Source organism: Dipteris shenzhenensis, chromosome 24, assembly GCF_047967505.1.
Source record: "Dipteris shenzhenensis isolate YYH24624 ecotype China chromosome 24, Dip_SZ_1.0, whole genome shotgun sequence".
Lineage (NCBI taxonomy): Eukaryota > Viridiplantae > Streptophyta > Polypodiopsida > Gleicheniales > Dipteridaceae > Dipteris > Dipteris shenzhenensis.
In genome coordinates, this window is record NC_141619.1 from 47950508 (window position 1) to 47971858 (window position 21351).

Consider the following 21351-nt stretch of genomic DNA (forward strand, 5'->3'; position numbering starts at 1 on the left):
TGAGGAGTGATGATGGCATAGGTTGTTGAAGTCAATGGACAAGCTTGGCAAATCATCGTTAGACCTTGATTTAATGATCATTCACACACACAAACTCATTCAAAACATGTTTTAAGTTTTCAAATCTACCTTGGGTTGATTTGCACTTCCCTCCCTCCCTCCCTCCCTCTCTCTCTCTCTCTCTCTCTCTCTCTCTCTCTCTCTCTCTCTCTCTCTCTCTCCCTCTCTCTCTCCCCCTCTATCCCTCTCTCTCTCTCTCTCATTCACACACACACACACACAGTACAAACACCATAAATTGACCTTGGGTCGATTTGAGGATTGATGATATCATAGGTTGTTGAATTCAATGGCCAGGATTGTCAAATCGACCTTAGGTGGATTTCATGATCATCCACACATAAAATTGCATTAGAACGTGTTTAAAGTTTTCAAATCAACCTTGGGCTGATTCATACTTCATGGATGATGGTGATCACTCAGACACACACACACACACACACAAACACTAAAAATCAACCTTGGGTCTATTTGAGGAGGATAGGGTGTTGAATTCCATTGCCAGGCTTTGCAAATTGACCTTAAGTCAATTTAATGATCACTCACACCCACATAAATGCATTGAGAACATGTTTCTAGTTTTCAAGACAACCTTAGGTCAATTTGCAATTCATGCAAGTTGGAGATCAATCACACACCCCCACACACATTGCAAATTGACCTTGGGTCAATGTGAGGAGTGATGATGGCATTGGTTATAGAATTCAATGTCCAAGAGTTGTAAATCAACCTTAGGTCAATTGATTGATTATTCATACACACAAATGCATCTAGAACATGTGTTGGGTTTTCAAATTGACCTTGGGTCGATTTGTAGTTCCTCAATGTTGATCACACACACACACACACACACACACACACACACACACACACAAAATTGAGCTTGGGTCAATGGCTAGGCTTGGCAAATCGATCTTACATCAATTTGATGATCATTCACATAGATAAAAGCATTTAGACAATGTTTTGAGTTTTCCAAATCGACCTTGGGTCGATTTGCAGTTCATGGATGTTGGGTGTCGAATTCAAGGGCCAAGCTTGGCAAATTGACCTTTGGTTGATTTGATAATCACTCACGCACATAAGAGCATTCAAACCAAAATTTCAATTTTCAAATTGACCTTAGGTCAATTTTGCAGTTCATGGAGGTTTGAGATCACTCACACACACTTGCAGACATTGGCAATCGACCTTGGGTCATTTCAAGAAGTGATGATAGGATAGCATCTTGAATTCAATGACTAGGCCTCGCAAATTGACCTTGGGTTGATTTGATACCCATTCACAAACACACATGCATTTAGAACAAGCTTTTGAGTTTTCAAATTGACCTTGGGTCGATTTACACTTCATGGATGTTGTGGATTACTCAAGCACACACACGTCCATAGAGATTGCAAATCGACCTTGGGTCGATTTGAGGAGTGATGATAACATAAGTTGTTGAATTCAATGGTCAAGCTTTGCAAAATGACCCAAGGTCGATTTGAGGAGTGATGATAACATAAGTTGTTGAATTCAATGGCCAAGCTTTGCAAAATGATCTTAGGTTGATTTCCCTTAGAACATGTTTTGAGTTTTCAAATTGACCTTAGATCGATTTTCACTTCATGGATGCAATCTCTCTCTCCTCTCTCACACACACATACACACACACACACACACACACACACACACACACACACACACACACACGTGCTCACAAACATTGCAAATTGACCTTGGGCCTATTTTTAGAACTAAAAATAGCATATGGTGTTGAATACAATGGCCATGGTTTGCAAATCGACCCTAGTTTGGTTTGATGACCATTCACACACTGTTCAATTAATATGGCTTGTTCTTTTGATTTTCAAATTCTAAATAAGAATAAGATAAGAAAATGTGACTAGCTTTAAAAGGACATAATTTATTTGTTTCTTTTAATTTGATTTGGAAAGAAGATTCTACGACGTGCACTACATTTATCAACACTTTTACTACATAACATTAGATTACAAATTGAGAAGTAGTGCCAAGATATTATCACTATAATTCATTTTATTAAGGCTTTATTAAATAACATTATATTAAAAATTATTTAGTAGGATAAAATTTAAAAAGTTAAAAAAAAAATAGACGAATCCAAACCAATATTAAAAAAAGAAAAGAAAATACACATTGAAGACTTAATTTAAAAATCTAAGTTTCAAAATTTGAAATTTGAATTGTAGACTTGATCGTATGTGTACTTGTATTCTTCTTCACACATATACATATTCTTCTTCAATGTCCGTAGTCACTGCATCCTCGTCTTCTCTATCGAAGGCTTTGCCAACAGTGATGAACGTCTCAGAATCAAGGAGGACATTTGGCTACACAATGACAATGCTCGTAGAAGACTTAGCCAAAGCTTCCCCTCTTCCTGCTTGATGATACTTGGCTCTTCTCCTTACTTGTGAGGCACAATCTTCTCAGCTTGGCTTGTAATTCTTTCCATAGCTTGCTAGGCTTTGCTGTGGTCTTGTTTCATCCATTTTTAAACCTCGTTTTTCTGCTCCTTGCTGTATTCACGGGTCCTTCTTTGCTACGCATTTTGTGTTCATCATCTTCCAAAAGCGTTGAGCTTACTCGTTGGATTCTCGTAAATGACTTTCCCTCCAGAACCATTGAGGTGTCATGGAAACCTGACCTCAATCTGAGTGCTACCCACTAAACTGAGAGATCTAAGCACATGAAATCAAGAAGGACCAGATTCATTACATTTGGAGATAGGAATAGGTCTTGCGAAAGTGAGGGGATAGAAGCTAATTGATGGAGGAAATATCCTTCTATGCATTTTCTTGGAAACTTAGAAAAGCTACGGAGATGCTTCAGCCTTCCTTTCATGGCTTTGCCATCGGTAATCGACCAGTTTCTTAAAATTAAAGACCTCCAAACTGTCTTCGACGGGTCATGCTACTCGTCGTGACAAAGGAGAACAAAGAAACACCCCAACTCCACATGGGAGAAAACTAAAATGGATAGATAATGGCGGTTACACATTGGCACCCCCCCAAGGTTGCATAGGGGCGTTTGCCCGCATGTCTGCCATGTGGCGACCGTTGATTTGCCTCGTAAAAGGGGGGCAGGGGGGCGTCCAAAGTCTTAGGCAACCACAACCCCCCGCCCAAAGGGTGCCTAAGTTCTGATAGTGGGGCTTGAACCCAAGACCTCCAATCACAAAATAGATAGCTAACACCCCGTAAGCCATTCACACATGCATGCAACAAATGAGCTCACGCTTTTACATATTCTTTGCGTTTGGTGTGTAACCCTCCCTGCCCATCCTCTTTTCTCACTTGGGCGCGTGATGGACGGTGTGTAACCAGCCTAATAATTCATAAGGCTTGCGGCCTTAGATGTGCAACTTGGAAGAGAGAGAGAAAGAGAGGACTTGGATGTGCAGCAAGGAGAAGAGAGAGAGAGAGAGAGAGAGACTACTTTGATGTGCATCAAGGAGGAGAGAGAGAGGAGGGGGGGCTTGCCTTGAAATAGAAAGAGAGAGAAAGAGGGAGGAATAGGTGATCACATGCCCTCAATCAATCGTTAAAAACGAAAACCAGGCACATGGACCAATAAACAATTCACTAATAAAAACAAAAACAAATTCCGAATTTTTCCTACACAGAATACGAATAGAAGGGCACATTGATACCACGTGTGTAAATTCTGGCAAAACAACACTGGTTTTGCATCATTGTCGCCTTGGAACCGCACAAGCTTCTTCAGCTTACTGTCTTGCTCCTCAGTTTTTTTTCGCTTATTACAGACTCGCAGAGCAAATTTCAAGCAAGCATTGTTTTGGCGAAATGCTTCCTCAGCTTCATACACCCTTTTTTCTCCGCCTCTTCACTGCCCTTCTGCTCCTTCACCTTGACTTTACATGGGCTGCTCGAGTTCCTGCAGCTTGCTCCAGAGGTAAACTAAATCGCTGAAAAAGGCGTGTAGCCTCCACGTTGAGAAGGCTTGGTTGATCCGTTCCACATATGATGCATTGTCGACGTTACGCAAAGCTACGTAATATTCATGGGCTGCACATATTTTTTGCGTCTGTTGATACTTGACGAAATGGATTTTGCTACATTGACCCATAGAGATATCTCCTAACTTTCTAGGCTGCTTACTGCTCCTCGAGCTGTGTAGATGCAGCTGGAACCCATCTGTGTGCCCAACAAATTCTGCCTCCAGGTGCATGTTGGTGGAGACAGGGCATAATACAAAAGAACATCTTAACTGGTGCATCACAGTCTGACTGTGTGTTTGAGGTAAAAACTGAAGTTCTATAAGCTAAGCAAGCTCTGCCTTGTAACTCGCACATCTACCCTATTCATCACATGAAACTGAAGATGCTTCATCTCACAATCTCGGGCCTTTTGCCGATTTCAGAAACTCTTGCTGAGTTAATGGCTCTTAATCGTGCTCAGGTACGAGATCGAGAGTTTTTACGTATCTTGGGGAAAGACCCAAAGTTAGAGTTCGTGGCTTACGCAGATGGCCACGAAGGGGGAGTATACTTCCCGGACAAACAAGAATTTTACTTCTCCAGCACCAGGAAATCCGAGCCCGAGCCAAACATAAAGGTAACTCTCCCAGACTCCCAGAGCATGACCAAGACGGCGCTCGGAGACATAATTTCATGCCTTGAGCAGACCAAACGAGCAGGCTCGTGCACGAACAATAGTGATCTCGGGGTTTCCTTATTATTGCGATACTTTGCAGCTGATTAAAATGTCGATGGAAACGAATGAAGTCTCCACTGTTTTCAACACGACGCCCATGTCCAACGGCATGGTTTTGGACCAAAATGGTGAGCTGCTCGTATGCCAACAAGGTGTGGGTGCGCAGGGAGGCTTTATCCAAAGGATCAATCTCCACAGTATGAAGACGACCATTGTAGCCGACAATTGGTTCGGCCTCCGCTTCAACAGCCCTAACGATGTCGTTGTAAAGAGCGATGGTTCGATCTGGTTCACAGATCCTGACTATGGCTGGTAGGCGAAATCTTGTTCTGTCAAGGACGCTTCGCCACACTTTGCTTTTGGATTGATTGGCTTCGGCCATTTTTGCGTTGCTAGGATCCAAGGCTTCAAGACGTATCCGCCCGCCATCAACAATCAAGTCTATCGCATCAGTCCAACCGGTATAGTGGACGCTGTAGCTGACGGATTTACGAAACCAAACGGCCTCGCCTTCTCGCACGATGAAAAGCGTCTATACGTGACTGATACTGGCTCCTCAATCGGGCATGTGTTTTGCTTGTTCACGAATCATAACTGCGAGCTTAATCAAAGACGTAGTACTAATCTAAATATGTAATTATGAGATGGCTTTTTAACTCGTACATCCGGTTGGGACGATTCTGCCATTGATTTTAGCAGGAACGGCAGTGTTGATACATCGCTGCCACACTCAGTCTACGTCTTCGATATAGACGACAACGGAAGGACTCTGTCAAACCGGCGACTGTTCGCGTCCATAGCATCGTTTGACGGTAGCTACCCGGGCATAGGTGCTCCGGACGGTATCAAAGTTGACACCAGAGGACGCGTATATACGGCTAATCCAGACGGCGTGCAAGGTGTCATAGAAATTGCCCCTAGTTCTGTCCGAATTTTCCGAGTTTTTAATTCTTTAATGTCTATCTTGAAGAAAGTAGTTGCCTCAAGATGTAGATAGGTTGCATCAAGACGAGCTGGGACTTGGGTGAGACTCGGGAGTGCAGATCTCGATCACAGCGTCAGCTTATTAATGGGGGTTGCGTTAGACGGATTCATTTCTTTATTAGGGCTACGGTTGCGCCGCTGATGGAAGACGGATGATGTCACGGATCAGTGGCTAGTGATGTTGAAGGTCTGATGGGATGAATTGCTGTTTTGCATGTGGGCAGTGTTGAGTGCAGCGGGGGAGCTGCTGGGATTGATCCGAGTGGCGGGAGCGGCCAATATGGGGTTCGTGGGAAGAAGGCTGGATCGGCTACTCGTACTGAACGATACAGCGATTCACTCGGTCCGTCTCAACGCCCAAGGCTCCCACCTCTTCTACGCTGAGAGTAATCCCTCCTAAACGCAATAATGTTGCCCTTAGAATGTTTCTTTGCAAATCCTAGGTAATGCGGGAGACTCCATGGTGATTTATGGGATTTTCCGCAAATCAATCAATTTTGGCATTTTTTGCCCTATTTGGATAACATGTGTACACGCTACTTCATGGCCTTCGATGTTGGAAGATTTGTTGGTACATGGGTGGCATTTTACACCTTGTTTAGACACCATGTTAACACGACGCTGCCAAAAACCCTACAAAAATTAAATTTCATGGCATTCAATGTTGGAAGATTTGTTGTATGTGGTTGTTGTGCAACATTTATTTTTTGCATTTTACACCATGTTTGCACAACATGTCCATGCAACACTACCAAAATCCTATAAAAATTAGAGTTCATGGGCTTCAATAGGCTCCAATATAGGAAGATTTGTTGGTATGTGGGTGTTGTGAAGGAGTAAGTTTTGGCATTTGTCACCCTGTTTGGGAAAAAGAAAGAGGAAGTGCACTCTTTTGTTGCTCTCGTTGTTCTTCTATGAAATGGAAAGAGGGAGTGAATACCTAGTTGGACTCTTAAACTTACATATTTTCTATAGTATTATTCCATCATACCTATCCTTTATGGATACACCAAAAGGTAGTACCCACTTGGAGGTTTTCAGGCCTCTTTCCCAAGGACTTGAATTTTTAATATATTTTCCAATGTCTAGTTAGTATTTTCAAGTATGCCTCTAAGTAGAAGAGAATGTCTAATGCATTGAACATCACGTTGTCCTTGCTTCTCCCAACCCTTTATCCAATCCCAACAATCACCTCAATTCCCAAGAAACTACTAGGTAGTGCTTATAAACTTTTTCTCTCTTATTTATTCATCAAGTATCCTTCGGTCAAATCTTCATTTTCACTAATAAGGTGGGTCGCCCCCACAAGCACATTTAAATACAATCTTGGAGCACTTGAAGGGAAAGAAAGTGCAAAAGTGATTTGGAGGTTCATCGATAAGTCGGCCACCCTTGTTATACTCTTGGAAGTTCCCAATAAACAATTGATAGAGATAAAAACATGATATTATAATATGTTCTTGTTCCACCATCAAATTTCAAAGTAAAGATTCTATGCTTCTTAAAGCTTATGGTGATCCATCAAATTTCAAAGTAAAGATTCTATGCTTCTTAAAGCTTATGGTGATCCATCAAATTTCAAAGTAAAGATTCTATGCTTCTTAAAGCTTATGGTGATCCATCAAATTTCAAAGTTGTACTTGAAGGTTTTAACATGTACGACAACTCATGGTGATTCTATCAAGGTTGAAATGAAGTTTTCAAATGTAATATAGCTCAATTTGAAGAGCCTTTACTTTTGAAAGTATGACACATAACCTCTGAAATATCATAAGTTTTTTTTTTAAAATGACATGCTCAACAACCAAAAAATGTAGATTCATGATCCTTTGTCCCCATCATACTTCTTTATGAGATGTTAGAAATTTATGCATGTGATAAGACATTTACTTTAATTACGGTGAAATTCTAGCTTATCATGGAGAGACTGTATCTAATTTAGCATTTAGTGACTATAAGACATAGCTTTTCATATGTTTTCAAGCAATTTGCTAGCCCTCTTAGTGTTTTCTTTGTCTATACCTTTGGTCTACTTCCATGAAAAGGTGGAAATAGCCTCAAGGGGATGCTAGTCTTGCAGAAAGCAGGCAACTGATTTGCCCATCATGAGGTAGAAGAGCTTGGTTGGATGTGTGGGATTAGGCCTTGGCATATTGGAGGTCAATCAAGTAGCTATGAGCGCAATTTTGTTTTGTATGAAGGGGAAATAGACCTTTTACCGGTAGTGCTAGAAAGGGTACTGGAGCGTGGCCTTCAGATTCTGTGGTTTTGACCACATGGAGGGTGAACTAGTGGCCGCTAGGTAAAATGACTCTTAGGAAAATATTAGCCAAGCTAGCTGGCAATAACAAGGTATGCTTGTGTGGCACTGTGTGCTAAGGTGGACTGGTGATGTGGCATTCAACATGATGTGACATGTTGACTAGGCAATTGATGAGCTGGCTGTGTTGATTGGGCCTACTGAGGTATCATTGCTGAGTTGGCAAGTGACACATGGCCAATGATGTAACAGATGGGTTGTGTAAATGATGTGGTAATCTGTGTGGATTACTGATGTGGCAGTGAGCTGGCCACTGACAACATGGTTGCATACATGGTTGAGATGACTTGGCACCTATTCGACCATGCTGATGTGGCACTATGGATGGGCAGCCATGTGGTAGATAGGATTGCTAATGTGGTGACTCCAGTGCTGCTCCTAATGTGGACCGAGCACTCCTAATGTGGACCTTATGGATGAGGTGCCATGCGGCTACTATGTAGTGGTGCCACATGTCCGATGATGAGTGACCACACTTGGGATGATAAGGGTCACTGGAATCTTCCTAGATTCTATCAAAATCTTGGAAGATTCTATTTTTGTCGACGGAACTCATTGATGGTCATTGGAGCCTATGTGAGCCGCGTGGACAAGATGATAGGTGTCGCTAGAGATCTGTTTGTAGAGATGTGTTGCATATGCTGTGTTGAAGGGGTCGTGTTAGCTTGCAAGGTGCAAGGCATGGTGTGCCTTGGTAGTTGGTTGTTGATGCTCGCTTCTGTCGACTAGCATTGTGGAAGGCTTGGGATTTGTTTGTGCTTAGAGTTGCATTAGAGTAGTGTATGTTGTGGGTCCCTCTTTGCATGTGGCACTGGGTGTGCTTTCTTGGTTTGGCTCATTGTAGAGAGTCCATTGGTCATTGTTATAGAAGCTTGGGATATTGCTCATGTCGCGCACATAGATAATGTGTCTATCATTTGTGAAGATCACTTGAGAACATGTTTTAAATCCACCCAAGATCAATTTGCCATCTTGGAAACACACACTCACACACACATTCTAAGGTGCATACACGCGCGCCTGCGCCCACACACACACTTTCTCTCTCTCTCTCTCTCTCTCTCTCTCTCTCTCTCTTGGACACTTGTAATCTTTGGTGTAGCTATGCTTTGGCAAAACTTATAAACACTTGGGTAACCCTTGAAGTCACTTAGATAGAGTGATAACCCCTTGATAATAAGGGAAGTAGTAAGTGTTGAGAGACCACGCTCAACATCATGTGATTACATGTGCATAGCACTAACACATATAGAGTGCTATAAAGGAAAGTGTTAGATTCCCTAACCCTAACCCTAAATGGGTTTGTATATATTCTACATTTTTAACTAAATCTAGTGTACAGTTAGGCATCTGTGGTGTGCTCTCTAGCTATGCCCTCTCTCCTCATCTCCACTCTTCTCCTCTCCCCTCTTCATATTTTGTCATGGTATCAGAGCATCCTTGCCTTCCGTTGAGGCATTGTGATCCGTATGAGAGAGTGTGATTGATCGAGAGATCGAGTGTTCTCTTCCGTTGAGAGAAAATCTGCTTTATTGAGAGAAAATTTCATCTAGAGGTAGAGGTAGAGGTAGATCATTCCAGTGAAGTGGTCATCATCAGCATCAAAGTTAGAATCAACATTAGCATCATCCTCATCAACATCAACATCATCAGCAAAGAGAAAATCATTCCAATTGAGGAAGATTCCAAGGACAAGGGAATGCTTAATGAGAAGAATCTTTCAAATCAGTATTGGGCAAAAGCAATAGCCACTACAACCTATTTGCTTCATCAGCTTTCAACTAAACCGATTCAGGGTATGACACCTTATGAAGCATTCACTGGACACAAGCCACGAATTGGGCATCTCCACATATTTGGTTGCATAGCATATGCCCACATACATGACGACCATTGCAGGAAATTGGATGCAAAGTCATGCAAATGCATCATGGTTGGCTACAGTGAAGAAATCAAAGCATACAAGTTGTATGATTCCATTAACCACAGGTCATTATCTCTAGAGATGTAATCTTTGATGAGGAATCATAATGGAAAATCTCAAATACACAGGAGATAGATGCACCGATTACTCAGTCATCTACAGAAAAGGTTAATGAAGAAGAGAAACAATTGCCAGAGGCACCCCGAGAAGAACCACAGCAACTCAAATGGTCTACTAGGGAAAGCAGACCACCAACCATATTGAGATATGCTCAGAAAGGCAAAGAAATTCAGGCTGAAACCACCAACTATGCTCTTACGACTACCATCATGGCTATAGAAGAGCCAATATACTTCAAAGATGCAAGTAGATAAGCTAGAATGGAAAACTGCTATGAATGCAGAAATGGATGCTTTGTACTAGAAAAATACTTGGGAATCATGGGACCTTCCACTAGGAAAGCAGGCCATAGCAAAAAAATGGGTATACAAAGTGAAGTACAATCCAGATGGAAGCATTCAAAGATACAAAGCCAGACTAGTTGCAAAACGATTTGCACAACAATACGGTCAAGATTATGATGAGACTTATGCTCCAGTAGCAAAGATGGATTCCATATGGTTCTTGATGTCACTAGCAACACTCAACAGATGGAATGTGTATCAACTCAATGTCAAGAATGCATTTCTCAATGGTTATCTAGACGAGGAATTCTACATGCAATAACTAGCAGGTTATGTTGAACCAAGAAAGTAGAATCAAGTTTGCCATCTCAAGAAAAGTCTCTATGGCTTAAAGCAAGCACCCAAAAGTTGGTACAGCAGAATCGATAAGTATTTTGCTGATCTGGGATACATGAAATCCAATGCAGATCATACTCTCTACTACAAAGTTCAAGGGGAAGACATTACTTTTGCAGTTTTATACGTAGACATGATCTAATTATGACTGGAAGCAAGGATAGCTTCATCAAGAAATTGAAACAAGACTTATCTGTAGAGTTCGACATGAAAGATCTTGGACTTATGGACTATTGTCTTGGTATTGAGTTCTAGAGAGATTCAGACAGCACCTTCATGAGTCAGCTCAAATATGTTGACAGTCTCCTGAAGAAGTTTCATATGGCATGGAACAGAGTTTGAAACTTTATGAAAGATTTAGAAAAGCCTACAGTCAATGACATGTACTACAGGTAGCTCATCGGATCTCTTATATATCTGACTATTACACAGCTAGATATTTGTTATGCAGTAAGTTCAATTGCACAGTTTATGGCAAATCCAAAATAGTCTCACTAGAATGTAGCCAAAAGAGTCTTGAGATACATAAGAAGTACAAGACAGTTTGGGATAGAATACAGAGGAAGTCATCCAAGGTTTCATGGATATTGTGATAGTGGCTATGCCGGCGGAGATCATGAGACCAGGAGATCGACATAGGGATATGCATTTTTCCTTGGTCAAGGTGCTATACCATGGTTGTCAAACAAACGACCAAATATTTCTTTGTCTTCGAACTGAAGCAGAATATAGAGCACTCACTACAGGTGCATGTGAGGCTATATGGCTCAGAAGACTATTGTCAGAAATAGATTACTTTGATGAATCAAAGCCAACAACAATATACCGTGATAATCAATCGGCTCAAGCATTGGCCAAGAATCCAATATATCACTCCAGGACAAAGCACATTGATGTCAGAGAGCACTTCATTAGAGAAAGAGCGTTACTTGGTGACATCACACTGCAACATTGTGATAGCAAAGAGAATGTTGCAGACATCTTTACCAAACCACTTGGTAAAGAGCCTTTCGAGAAACACCGACAAGCTATTGGTTTGACGTAGAGGAAGGACATTCCTATTAAAGGGTTGTGATGGAATGTAATACCCAGTCCTTCTTTTATTCCCTAGAATCATCATCTCGAGGGGAGGCCTACTTCATGATGTTGATCTTGAGGGAAGGTATTGAGAGACCACGCTTAACATCATGTGATTACGTGTGCATATCACCAACACATATAGAGTGCTATAAAGGAAAGGGTTAGATGCCCTAACCCTAACCCTAGATGGGTTTGCATATATTGTACATTTTCAACTAAATCTAGTGTGTACAGTTAGTCATTTGTGGTGTGATCTCTAGCTATGCCCTCTCTCCTCATCTCCAGGGACATACAAATCTGGGTGTTTCACCTGCTTTGAATAGCAGCTTAGAATTGTCCGCTATGGGAATTGGAGTGCAGATGAGGCAACAATAGTGTGCGACAGAACGTGACTCAGTAAGACAACCACAGAAGGATGGCAAGGGAAGTTGCACACTGGTTGCAAACAGAGGCATTGGTGATGATCTCTTCAGTGTTGATTTGAATGCTAGGTTTGAGGGAGGAGCTTTTACCAGGAGCTGGAGTTATTTCAAGCGAGTACTTTGTGTGGTGAAAAGCTTTCTCATACTTTTGGGGAAAAGCATAGAGAGTGCTTTTGTACTTGCACCATAAATTAAAATAAAATTAAACAAATTCACACCATTAGATTTGTGTAAATCAACGTTCACTATTGTGACAAGTGGCTCAAGGACAGCTCAAAAAACACAAACTTCTCCCCAGGCTGCCTGCCGTAAAGAGGCTTGTATTAGCTAGTCCTAGCCTAATAGGACTTGGAGTCGGCATATGTGGCCGGCTTGATTATGTTGGCTACATTGCTGAGGGCCTTGGCATGGGCATATTCATGTTAGGCATCCGGCCTACAGGATGTAGTCATAAGGTAGGGAGTGCCTTCTAGGGCTTCCCAACCAACCTGAGTATAGAGAGGGGTGAGGAGCCATTGTGTATGGAAGTGTATTTCCCCCAAAATCTATTTATTTGCTTCCTTGCATCTCAGGAATCATTGGCCAAAAGCTAGGTATTCTGGGCTCAAAAGTTTCAAATGAAGAAGGGCTCTCCCTCAGAGAACTGGACATGTGGCCCTGTAGGATTAACACATTGTCTGAACAAGTCTCACTGTGACTCTCTAGGCTTAAAGTAGTAGTCCTTGCATTAGCCTTAAAGCAGCAACTTCTAAGTCATTGCATTATGAGGTCATTGTGTTGCATTATCCTTAATGCAGTGACTCAATATTGCGATGATTTCGTCAAGGAGTGAATTCAATAAATTAGCAATTGGTTATAGCAGTGCCTTCTTAACACGGTGAGTCCTTAATGTAGTGGGGGGTATATAGCAACATATTGCATAGCAACTCAGTGGTGGTCGCTGCATTAATCAAATGTGGCAGGTTGACTTGTGATGTGACAGTTATGAGTTCATTTAATGCCACATATTAGGTAGGTGAGGTAGGTCACTAATAGTCAGGTAATGCGAGCAATTGTTGCTTTATAAAGCAATGACTCTATGTCATTGCATTAAGCTTAATGCAACGACTCTGGTAGTTGCTTGTTGGCGATGAGTAAATGACCAACCCAAAGGATAGCCACTAACCTAGCAGACACTCATACGCCATTGGACCCAAATAGGCTTAGGGAGCTCACAAGGATTTTTAGTAGAGCACACGACCCTATGGCAAAAATATATCAAGCAATCGTGCGTGATCCTCTAGCTTGGTTACAAGGCTATGTAGATGCTCTAGAATGAGAAGCCAATGCCAAATAGTGATGGGAGTAGTGTGGCACTACTTCTCCCCAGCAAGACTTGCACGCCACTGATCCGAGCATGTAGGGCACCAAGGTCTGCGAGGAGGCCAGGATGAGTAGTACCATAGGTGCTTTAGAATGAGAAGCCAGAGCCAAACAATGATGAGAGTAGTGTGGTACTACTTCCCCTTCAGCAAGCCTTGCAGGTCACTAATCTGGGCATGTAGGGCACAAAGGTCTACAAGGAGGCCACGATGAGTAGTACCTAGCCCATTGGCAACCAGCCAAGTAAAGTCTATAGTGGGGCTCACCAAGACACCACAGAAGGGCATGTCACCCATGATTGAGGTGCGAGCCAGGTCAAATGCCCTCATGCTTTGGGTAAGTGACCAAGGGCATATCTACTAAGTCCCTAGAGGTTATCCTCCTAAAAGAGCATATTGCCATACTATAGTAGCATCGAGACCTAGCCAAGGAAGAGCTCAAGGCAACAACCCTATATTTTGGGTTAGAAAGTAAAGAATGGGACAAATAAGAGGTGGACTACTGCCATGAGATCTAGAGGCTAAACTACTAGCTCAATGTTGTGCACAAAGTGGAAAGCATGCAAGACTCAGTTCTTGCAGACCCTGCTCCTAAGTCTCCAATATCTGTGGGTACAGCTAATCCAAGGAGTATTCCCACCTCGGGGGGCTCACTAAGTGTAATATGTCTATATCACGTGCATTCAAGGGTTCTTTTCTAAATCCCTATGTAACCTATTTGTAGTATTTCCTAGTATCCCCTCTGTAAATTTTGGGAAATTTTATAAATCCCCTTCTATAAGTATATTTATTTTCCTAGAGGAATTTTAAAAGTCCTTATGTGAGTCATACACTACTACTTTTGGAGTCCCTTTAGATAGGATGAGATATTTAGAATGCAAGATCTCTACATCACCTGCATTATTTGAATCTACACACAAAAAATTGAGGTACCGACAGCAATAATGGGCAATGCATAAGTTTAAGATGGGTTTGTGTCTTGATGATGCCATAAGGCAAGAGAAACAAAGAATAAAGACATATGTGCAAAAATTAAGAGGAACAATATCAAACAAGACAAATCATGTGTGCCGTACACCAAGAGCAAAGAATTGTGCAAAGTCACTTGAAACATGTAAAGAGCTCAAGAAACAACCTTTATAAAAATACTACATGAAAGATTGGGAGCTTTTATAAATGCTTTATATCTTTCAATTTTTTACAAAACCATATGTATGGGTGTTTCAGCTAGGAGAAGGGATGATAGATTAGCCAATTTTACAAAGCATTCAATGATGATATATAATATTTATTTCTTACCAAATACAATATCTAGAGCTTTCTTATGTGAAAGATTGGGAACTTGTTTAAACAATGTATATCTGAGACTTAGTAATTTCTTCCATGTCTTTATTGTTAGAGAAGGAGTAGAGAAGAGAAAACTAAAACACCATGCTTTCGGCCACATTCATGATTGGCCTTGCCACTTTTTCCATGTCTTGATTGTTAGAGAAGCAAAAGATGGAAATATCATTCTTCTTTGTCACATTTATAGAAGACCTTTCCAATATTTTTCTTCCATGAAAACCCTTACTAAGTCATATCAAACCATGGTATTAAAACCATAAAGGCTACATTCATACAGCATCTTGTTGTACCCAACGCCAAAATAGCATTTTCAAACTTGCTTTATGGCATATATATAAACAAAAGTACCCAGGCAGTTGCAAATCATCCACTTCTGTGATTCAAGGTCCTGTAAAAAAATAATTTAAAAAAACCATCAAGACAAATCAAACTAAACTCAGCACATAGTAATAATCATAATAAAGCTTTTATCATATTAGAAAGATTACAAAGAATCCCCTACCAAGTGCGTTTAATGTTCCTTTACAAAGTCATTGAATACATTCCAATCATTCTCATCTAAAGTATACTTATTGCTATTACACTCATAGGTGAGGTTTGCCAATGCAATTACGCTCTCAATATTGATCATGTCAAGGTCTGTAAGGTCATATGTGAAGCATCTTAAACCTTTTGCCTTTTGATACCACCCAAGCTAGACTTCTACTCCAAAAGGTCTATCTGAAAGGTTGAACCCTCTTATATTCCACATACCCCCCACCAACCTTTCTCCTCATTTTTTGAACTTGTCCAAGGTACCATATAGCTTGTGTTTTCTTTTTTTGCAAAGATCTTGGATTGCATTTCCTTTTGCTTTTCCTTGTTTTGTGTTCTTCGTGAAAGAATATGACACAATCAGAACCTATTCCAAATAGGTTCTTATTTGATGTAGCAAGAGGTATATCTTCCTTAGAGTAGTACACTCCTTGGCGAACCCTTGTGAGTCTATCTTTAGAGAGTGTGGGATTTCCACTAAGTTGGCTTACCAATGTGGACTTGAAGAGAGTTTTACCATCAATGGTAACAACTGGGCTCATTGCTTCTTGTTCATCTAGGAGAGAATCCACCACATGTCTGATTTCACTTATGGAGGCATCGTTGTCATTATCATCTATTTCTGACACATGATCTGCTCGACATTGGTCTTCTTCTTCAGAATTAGATTCTTGTGAATATGCATCTGTAAATCCATTTGACCAAGGTTCCATCCACCACCTCATATTCTCACCCTTTGGCTTCATATGCAAACTTTCACACATTTCTTGAGCACTTTTTAGTCCCTTCTTCAATGCTTCGATGATTTTATCATCAGTTGACACACACTCATAGTCCCCTAGATTAGCTTCTCGCATGTTCTCTTTGAGATTTAATTCTCTCCAAACATGTTCTTGCTTCTTATGTGCCCTTGTAAATAGAGGACTATCCTCTTTGCATTCAAAGTGTGCAAGCCTATTCATAATACCTGCACTATGTAGCATATCCATCAAGTCATAAGCGCGTTCTTGTCCCACCATGCTTCCAATCTTGCTGAAGAAGATTTCAATTGCATCTGAACCTGTAAGATGTAAAGGACACCTTAGGCCTGGACAAAATTCTCTAAAGTACTTGATCAGTAGGACCACAAAATGGCATGAGAGTTGCACATCTAAGAAAGCTTCCTTAGTTATGAAGTTTCTATTCAACGTATAGTTGGCATGATGAACAATCCAAGACCTCCAAATTTGAAAGAAAAAAGAAACTTTGCCCGCAAGATAGACTCGATCCACAAGATTCAAATGTGGAGATAAGAAGATGTCGATGTAGTCTCTAGCAATTTCAAGATAAGCTTGTGTTCCTAGCATGCTCCTCTCTTTTCTATGAATTCCATTGTTTGCCAAGTCTCCCAAGCACCATTGCACTTGTCTACTGCATATTCTTTGAGCTCCAGCCCAATTTTGGTGGTCATCTTGCCTAATATCTCCCTCCCTTAGCATATGCGATAGAAAAAGCATCATACTCAATAATGACATGATTTAAGGTGATCCAAACATTGCCAATAGCCAATTGACGCTTAGGCTTGTCAAGAACATTGACTAACTTTTTTCCATTATGTACAAAATCTTGATCATGCAGCCCAAAAACTTGAATTTCTAAAACTTTTGCTGAGAGATGCCATCCATCCCATTTTATCCCAAATCTACTACCTCTATTATCTAGATAATCGGAGATCATCAATGTTCTTCACCGACTATCACCATTAGATGCATGTCCAATAATTGGACCAACCGTGGTCTTTAGCTTCTCATTCCATAAGTTTAAAATAGCATCCCATTGCTTGCGGACAAAACTTGCATCAAATCGGCCGCAAGTGCAATGAAGTGCAAGAACCAAGCATGGGAGTGCATTATGCAATGGATTGGCAAGAAAAACTCTTGCACGTCCACCAATGACACAATTTTGAAATGCATCAATAATCTGATCATATCCCTTTTTTCCTTCTCCCACTTTGATCATGCATGTAGTCATGCACTCATGATCATCTACTTTATATCCATCAAAACCCACAAGCATGTCATCCTTTGGATTCCACCTACAAGCAATAATAAGCACAAGTCTGTAAGATCATATGCAATCCTCTTGCATTCAAAAACAAGATTTAGATTATGAAAATAATTTAGAGAAAAAGGAGGTTACCTTATCCGCTTCTTTATTGCAGTTTCATCTTCCACTATGATGAAGGGAATCCTTGACATGATTCCATGCTTTTCTTTTTCTTTTTCATAAATTTTAGTGATTGCATCAAAAAGATATCCATGTATACCAGGTACAAACTGAGTAGCAAGTCTTTGCCCTCGCTTTGTCATTGATAAAGAAGGTCCATTGAGGTTGGAACTCAAGAAGTCATGTAACCTTAGACCTCCCCACATCCTTGCAACCTCAAATACTGCCTTTATGTTCTCACTATATCTTTGTCCAGCACTTGACTTGATTATGTTTGTGGCAACATCTTGTAGAAAGTCCCATAAGGCAACTTTACCACCAAAATTTTCCAATCTATGGGCTTCGATTATATTGTTGCAAAATCATTTTACATCCTTTCGATTGAGAGACTCTATGCTAGCTTCTCTTAAAGTGCGGACTCTTACTGAAAGAATGGCAACCTGAGACTTTGTCCACCATAGTTGCTTAGAAAGGTCTCTTACTCGACTTTTAGCAAAAAGAGTTGCATTTCTAAGCTCACTCTTTGTAAGATAATCTAGCCTTCTTCCACAACCGGTACCCCTATCTCCTCTCTTATTCTCAACCTTCTCTTCTCTGTATAATCTCATTGGAAAGTTAGCACATTTAACTATCCCGTTTCAATGGTGGCATGTAAATCCTTTAAATGGTTGCCCATCTTGTGAAATGCGTATGCAACTTATGTGACGAAAGCATCCATCCACATGAATATCAGTACATCCATTATTTAACGTTGCCTTAACATGACGCTTTATAAACCAATACTTCCCGCCACATTGATCATCTAAGAAAGGCTTTATCTTGACATACTTGTTACCTACTTTGACCTCATGGCTCCAAAGGCCCCAACATAGCAAGTCAAAATTTACAAAAGAAGATTCATTTTCTCTATTAAAACTTGAATCAACAGAGAAAGCACTCGTACTTGGGCTTCTAGTTTTTGTTGAAACCAAAAAGTTGCTAAGGGATCTTTGCGTTGGATCATGCTCCTTATCCTTTCGAGGATGCCCTCGCAAGCCAATGAGTGCTACCTTTGGATTTTCATCTTTTCTCATGAGCGGCTTGATATGAGAGTTTGACTTTGTGTGTTCATTGAGAACCGTGTACAAATCTGATCTTGGAGGACATAAACGCAACCATGCATCATCATATTTGCAAAGCACCTTCACCAAGCTTTTGTCCTTAAAATCATGTATTGTAGCTTCAACAACCTCAAAATCCCAATCTATTGAAATGATAGGAGATGAGTAAGAGACTTAATGTAAGAAGATGGCAAATACTAATTGAGGAATAAAGGAACAAATAATACCTTCATTTGTCGACATAAAAGATTTCATCTTCTCTATCGCATCTTCTATCTCTCTTTTGTCATCCTTTGTTGGTTGATGCACTACTTTGGGCATATCTTCTTTTTGTAGTCCTCGAGCAACCATATACTTGAGCTCATGCTTTTTACTTTCTAATATGTGAAATCTCATGAAGTTAGAGAAGCAATTGTATCCTGCATGCTTGCCTTCTATCAATCCTTTACCATAAAGTTCATTACACTCATGACACCAAATTCGCACATGGGGCACCCCATTGAAGTCCTCAGAATGTAACTCAAACTTATCATCCCTTGACACTACCATTTCATTTAGCTTTGATCTAACTCTATCATATTCATGTTGCCAAAGTTCAAGAATACTTGGGCTTAGTAATCTACTAGAAAGCTTTGAAGACATGTGCACTTGGGCATCAAGATTTATGTCATCAGCTAGTTGAGTGCAATGTCTTTTACATGGATAAGGAGTTTCCTCTATGCGGCATAGACTTCTCTTGATGTGCACTAAGAGTTGATCACTGATTGTCCATCGTTCCTCTTGCCGTTTGGTTATTGTATATTCATCCTCAACAAACTCAAAGGGTTCTAATAGAAGCTCATCACCTTCAATTTGTTCACGAACATGAGAGAATGTGGGATGACCTGTGTCTCTTGTCACCCTAACAACACCTAATTCCTCCTTATTATCATAGTCAATCACTTGAATCTTGAAAAAAGATGCCATGATAGGAGACCGATGTACTTCAAAATAAAATGAGAACCTTAATTATAACCCCCCCTCCACTTGTGTGTGCATGACCTGCAAAATTTAGATTGCCAATTTGTGCATGACTGGTGAGTTTAAATTTAATCATTATAATAAAAATTTGTATGCATGACTCATGGGTTTGAGTTTAACCATAATAAACACAAACTCTTCCCAAATTAATACACAAATATAAAATTTTGAAAAAAAATAAAAATACATTCTAAGACACTTTACACTTTATTAAATTCAAATAGTATAAACACATATACTAGTATTCAAAATGCAAGAAGTTATAGCACGAATTGAGAATTTTTAAAAAATATATTTTATAATACTTTATTAAATTCAAATAGTATAGATGCATATACTAGTATTCAAAATGCATTGAAAGAGTAACATTATAGTTTATAAACATAATTGTCCAAGAGTAGCTTTATAATAAAATCGGATTAATAAAACTGAGGCATCATCTCAATTGCAGGCTGCAAACAGGCATGGGGTTGAGTGTTAAATCTTGCTAGTTGATTATTCATCTCAGCCAATGTCATTCTATTTTGTTTTTCCATAAACATATAGTTAGTTGCATTGAAATAAATCTGCCACAATTTGCCACTCCATGCTGACTGTTTTGTGTAATCCTCTTTGAAGTAGTATTCCTTGCACTCCTTATAAAAATTAATAACCTCTTTAATCATGTATCCCATGGCAAACACATCTGATTCTTTACTATAAGCATTGGTGTTCTCAGGGTCAATTATTTCTGGAGCTTGCCAAGGCCGGAGTCGATTTTGTCTTATTGCTGTACTCTTCTTGATCTTATGTCACATCATCCATATCTGAAGTACGCTTCACAAAATTAATAGCTTCTCTTGATTCACTGTATCGAAGTAGCAATCCCCAATCAATGATGCCAACCCGTGGACTATGATTCTTGGTAAAATCTAGCATGACATTGAAAGGGTGTAGATCACAATATATAATGCCTTCTTGGTGTACAGCTGCTAATGCATCAACCAATGCATGTATGATGTCTAGGGTAGCTTCCACAAATGCCTTTAATCTCGTAAGCTGTACATCACTTAGTATTGGATCTGGTTCTCTCCTAGTGACTCCATTGCCTTTCAAGCATAACACTTGCTTTCTGAAAGTCCCTTTCTCAAAGGGTAGCTGCATCATCATGTCTCCAATACTCCCTCCATTGAAGTATGGAAAAATGTTGATCCAAGGTAAGCTTCTAGTAAATCCTATGCATCTGACAATCCCTGGATGTAATATTTGCATTCAATACTCTTTGTCAAATGACTTTAAGGTGTGAGATATGTTTCCTTTGTAGCGCTTCACTGCATAAGTAATACTTCAAGGAAAGAAAGAGATGCCATTAAAAGTGACTTTAAAGCATACTCCAAATGAGCCAACACCAAGATTCTCAACCTCCTCTATAGCCTCATGGGGGTTACCTAACACAATTGAACAATCACCATTCCTAAATGAATGTGCTTTGTGAGAAGCATCCCCGTGACTAAC

The 21351-nt window shown here is 40.2% G+C and overlaps 1 protein-coding gene across 1 annotated transcript; it reads left to right on the forward strand.

Moving 5' to 3' along the window:
* The first annotated feature begins 3807 nt into the window (after positions 1-3807).
* On the forward strand, positions 3808-6354 carry LOC147886699 (uncharacterized). The gene is made up of 7 exons (XM_087395931.1): positions 3808-3999; positions 4225-4346; positions 4506-4661; positions 4801-5072; positions 5157-5324; positions 5460-5659; positions 5969-6354. Exons 1-7 carry the CDS (start codon positions 3891-3893, stop codon positions 6142-6144), a joined length of 1203 nt encoding a protein of 400 aa, XP_087252057.1. The 5' UTR covers positions 3808-3890; the 3' UTR covers positions 6145-6354.
* Positions 6355-21351: the final 14997 nt, after the last annotated feature.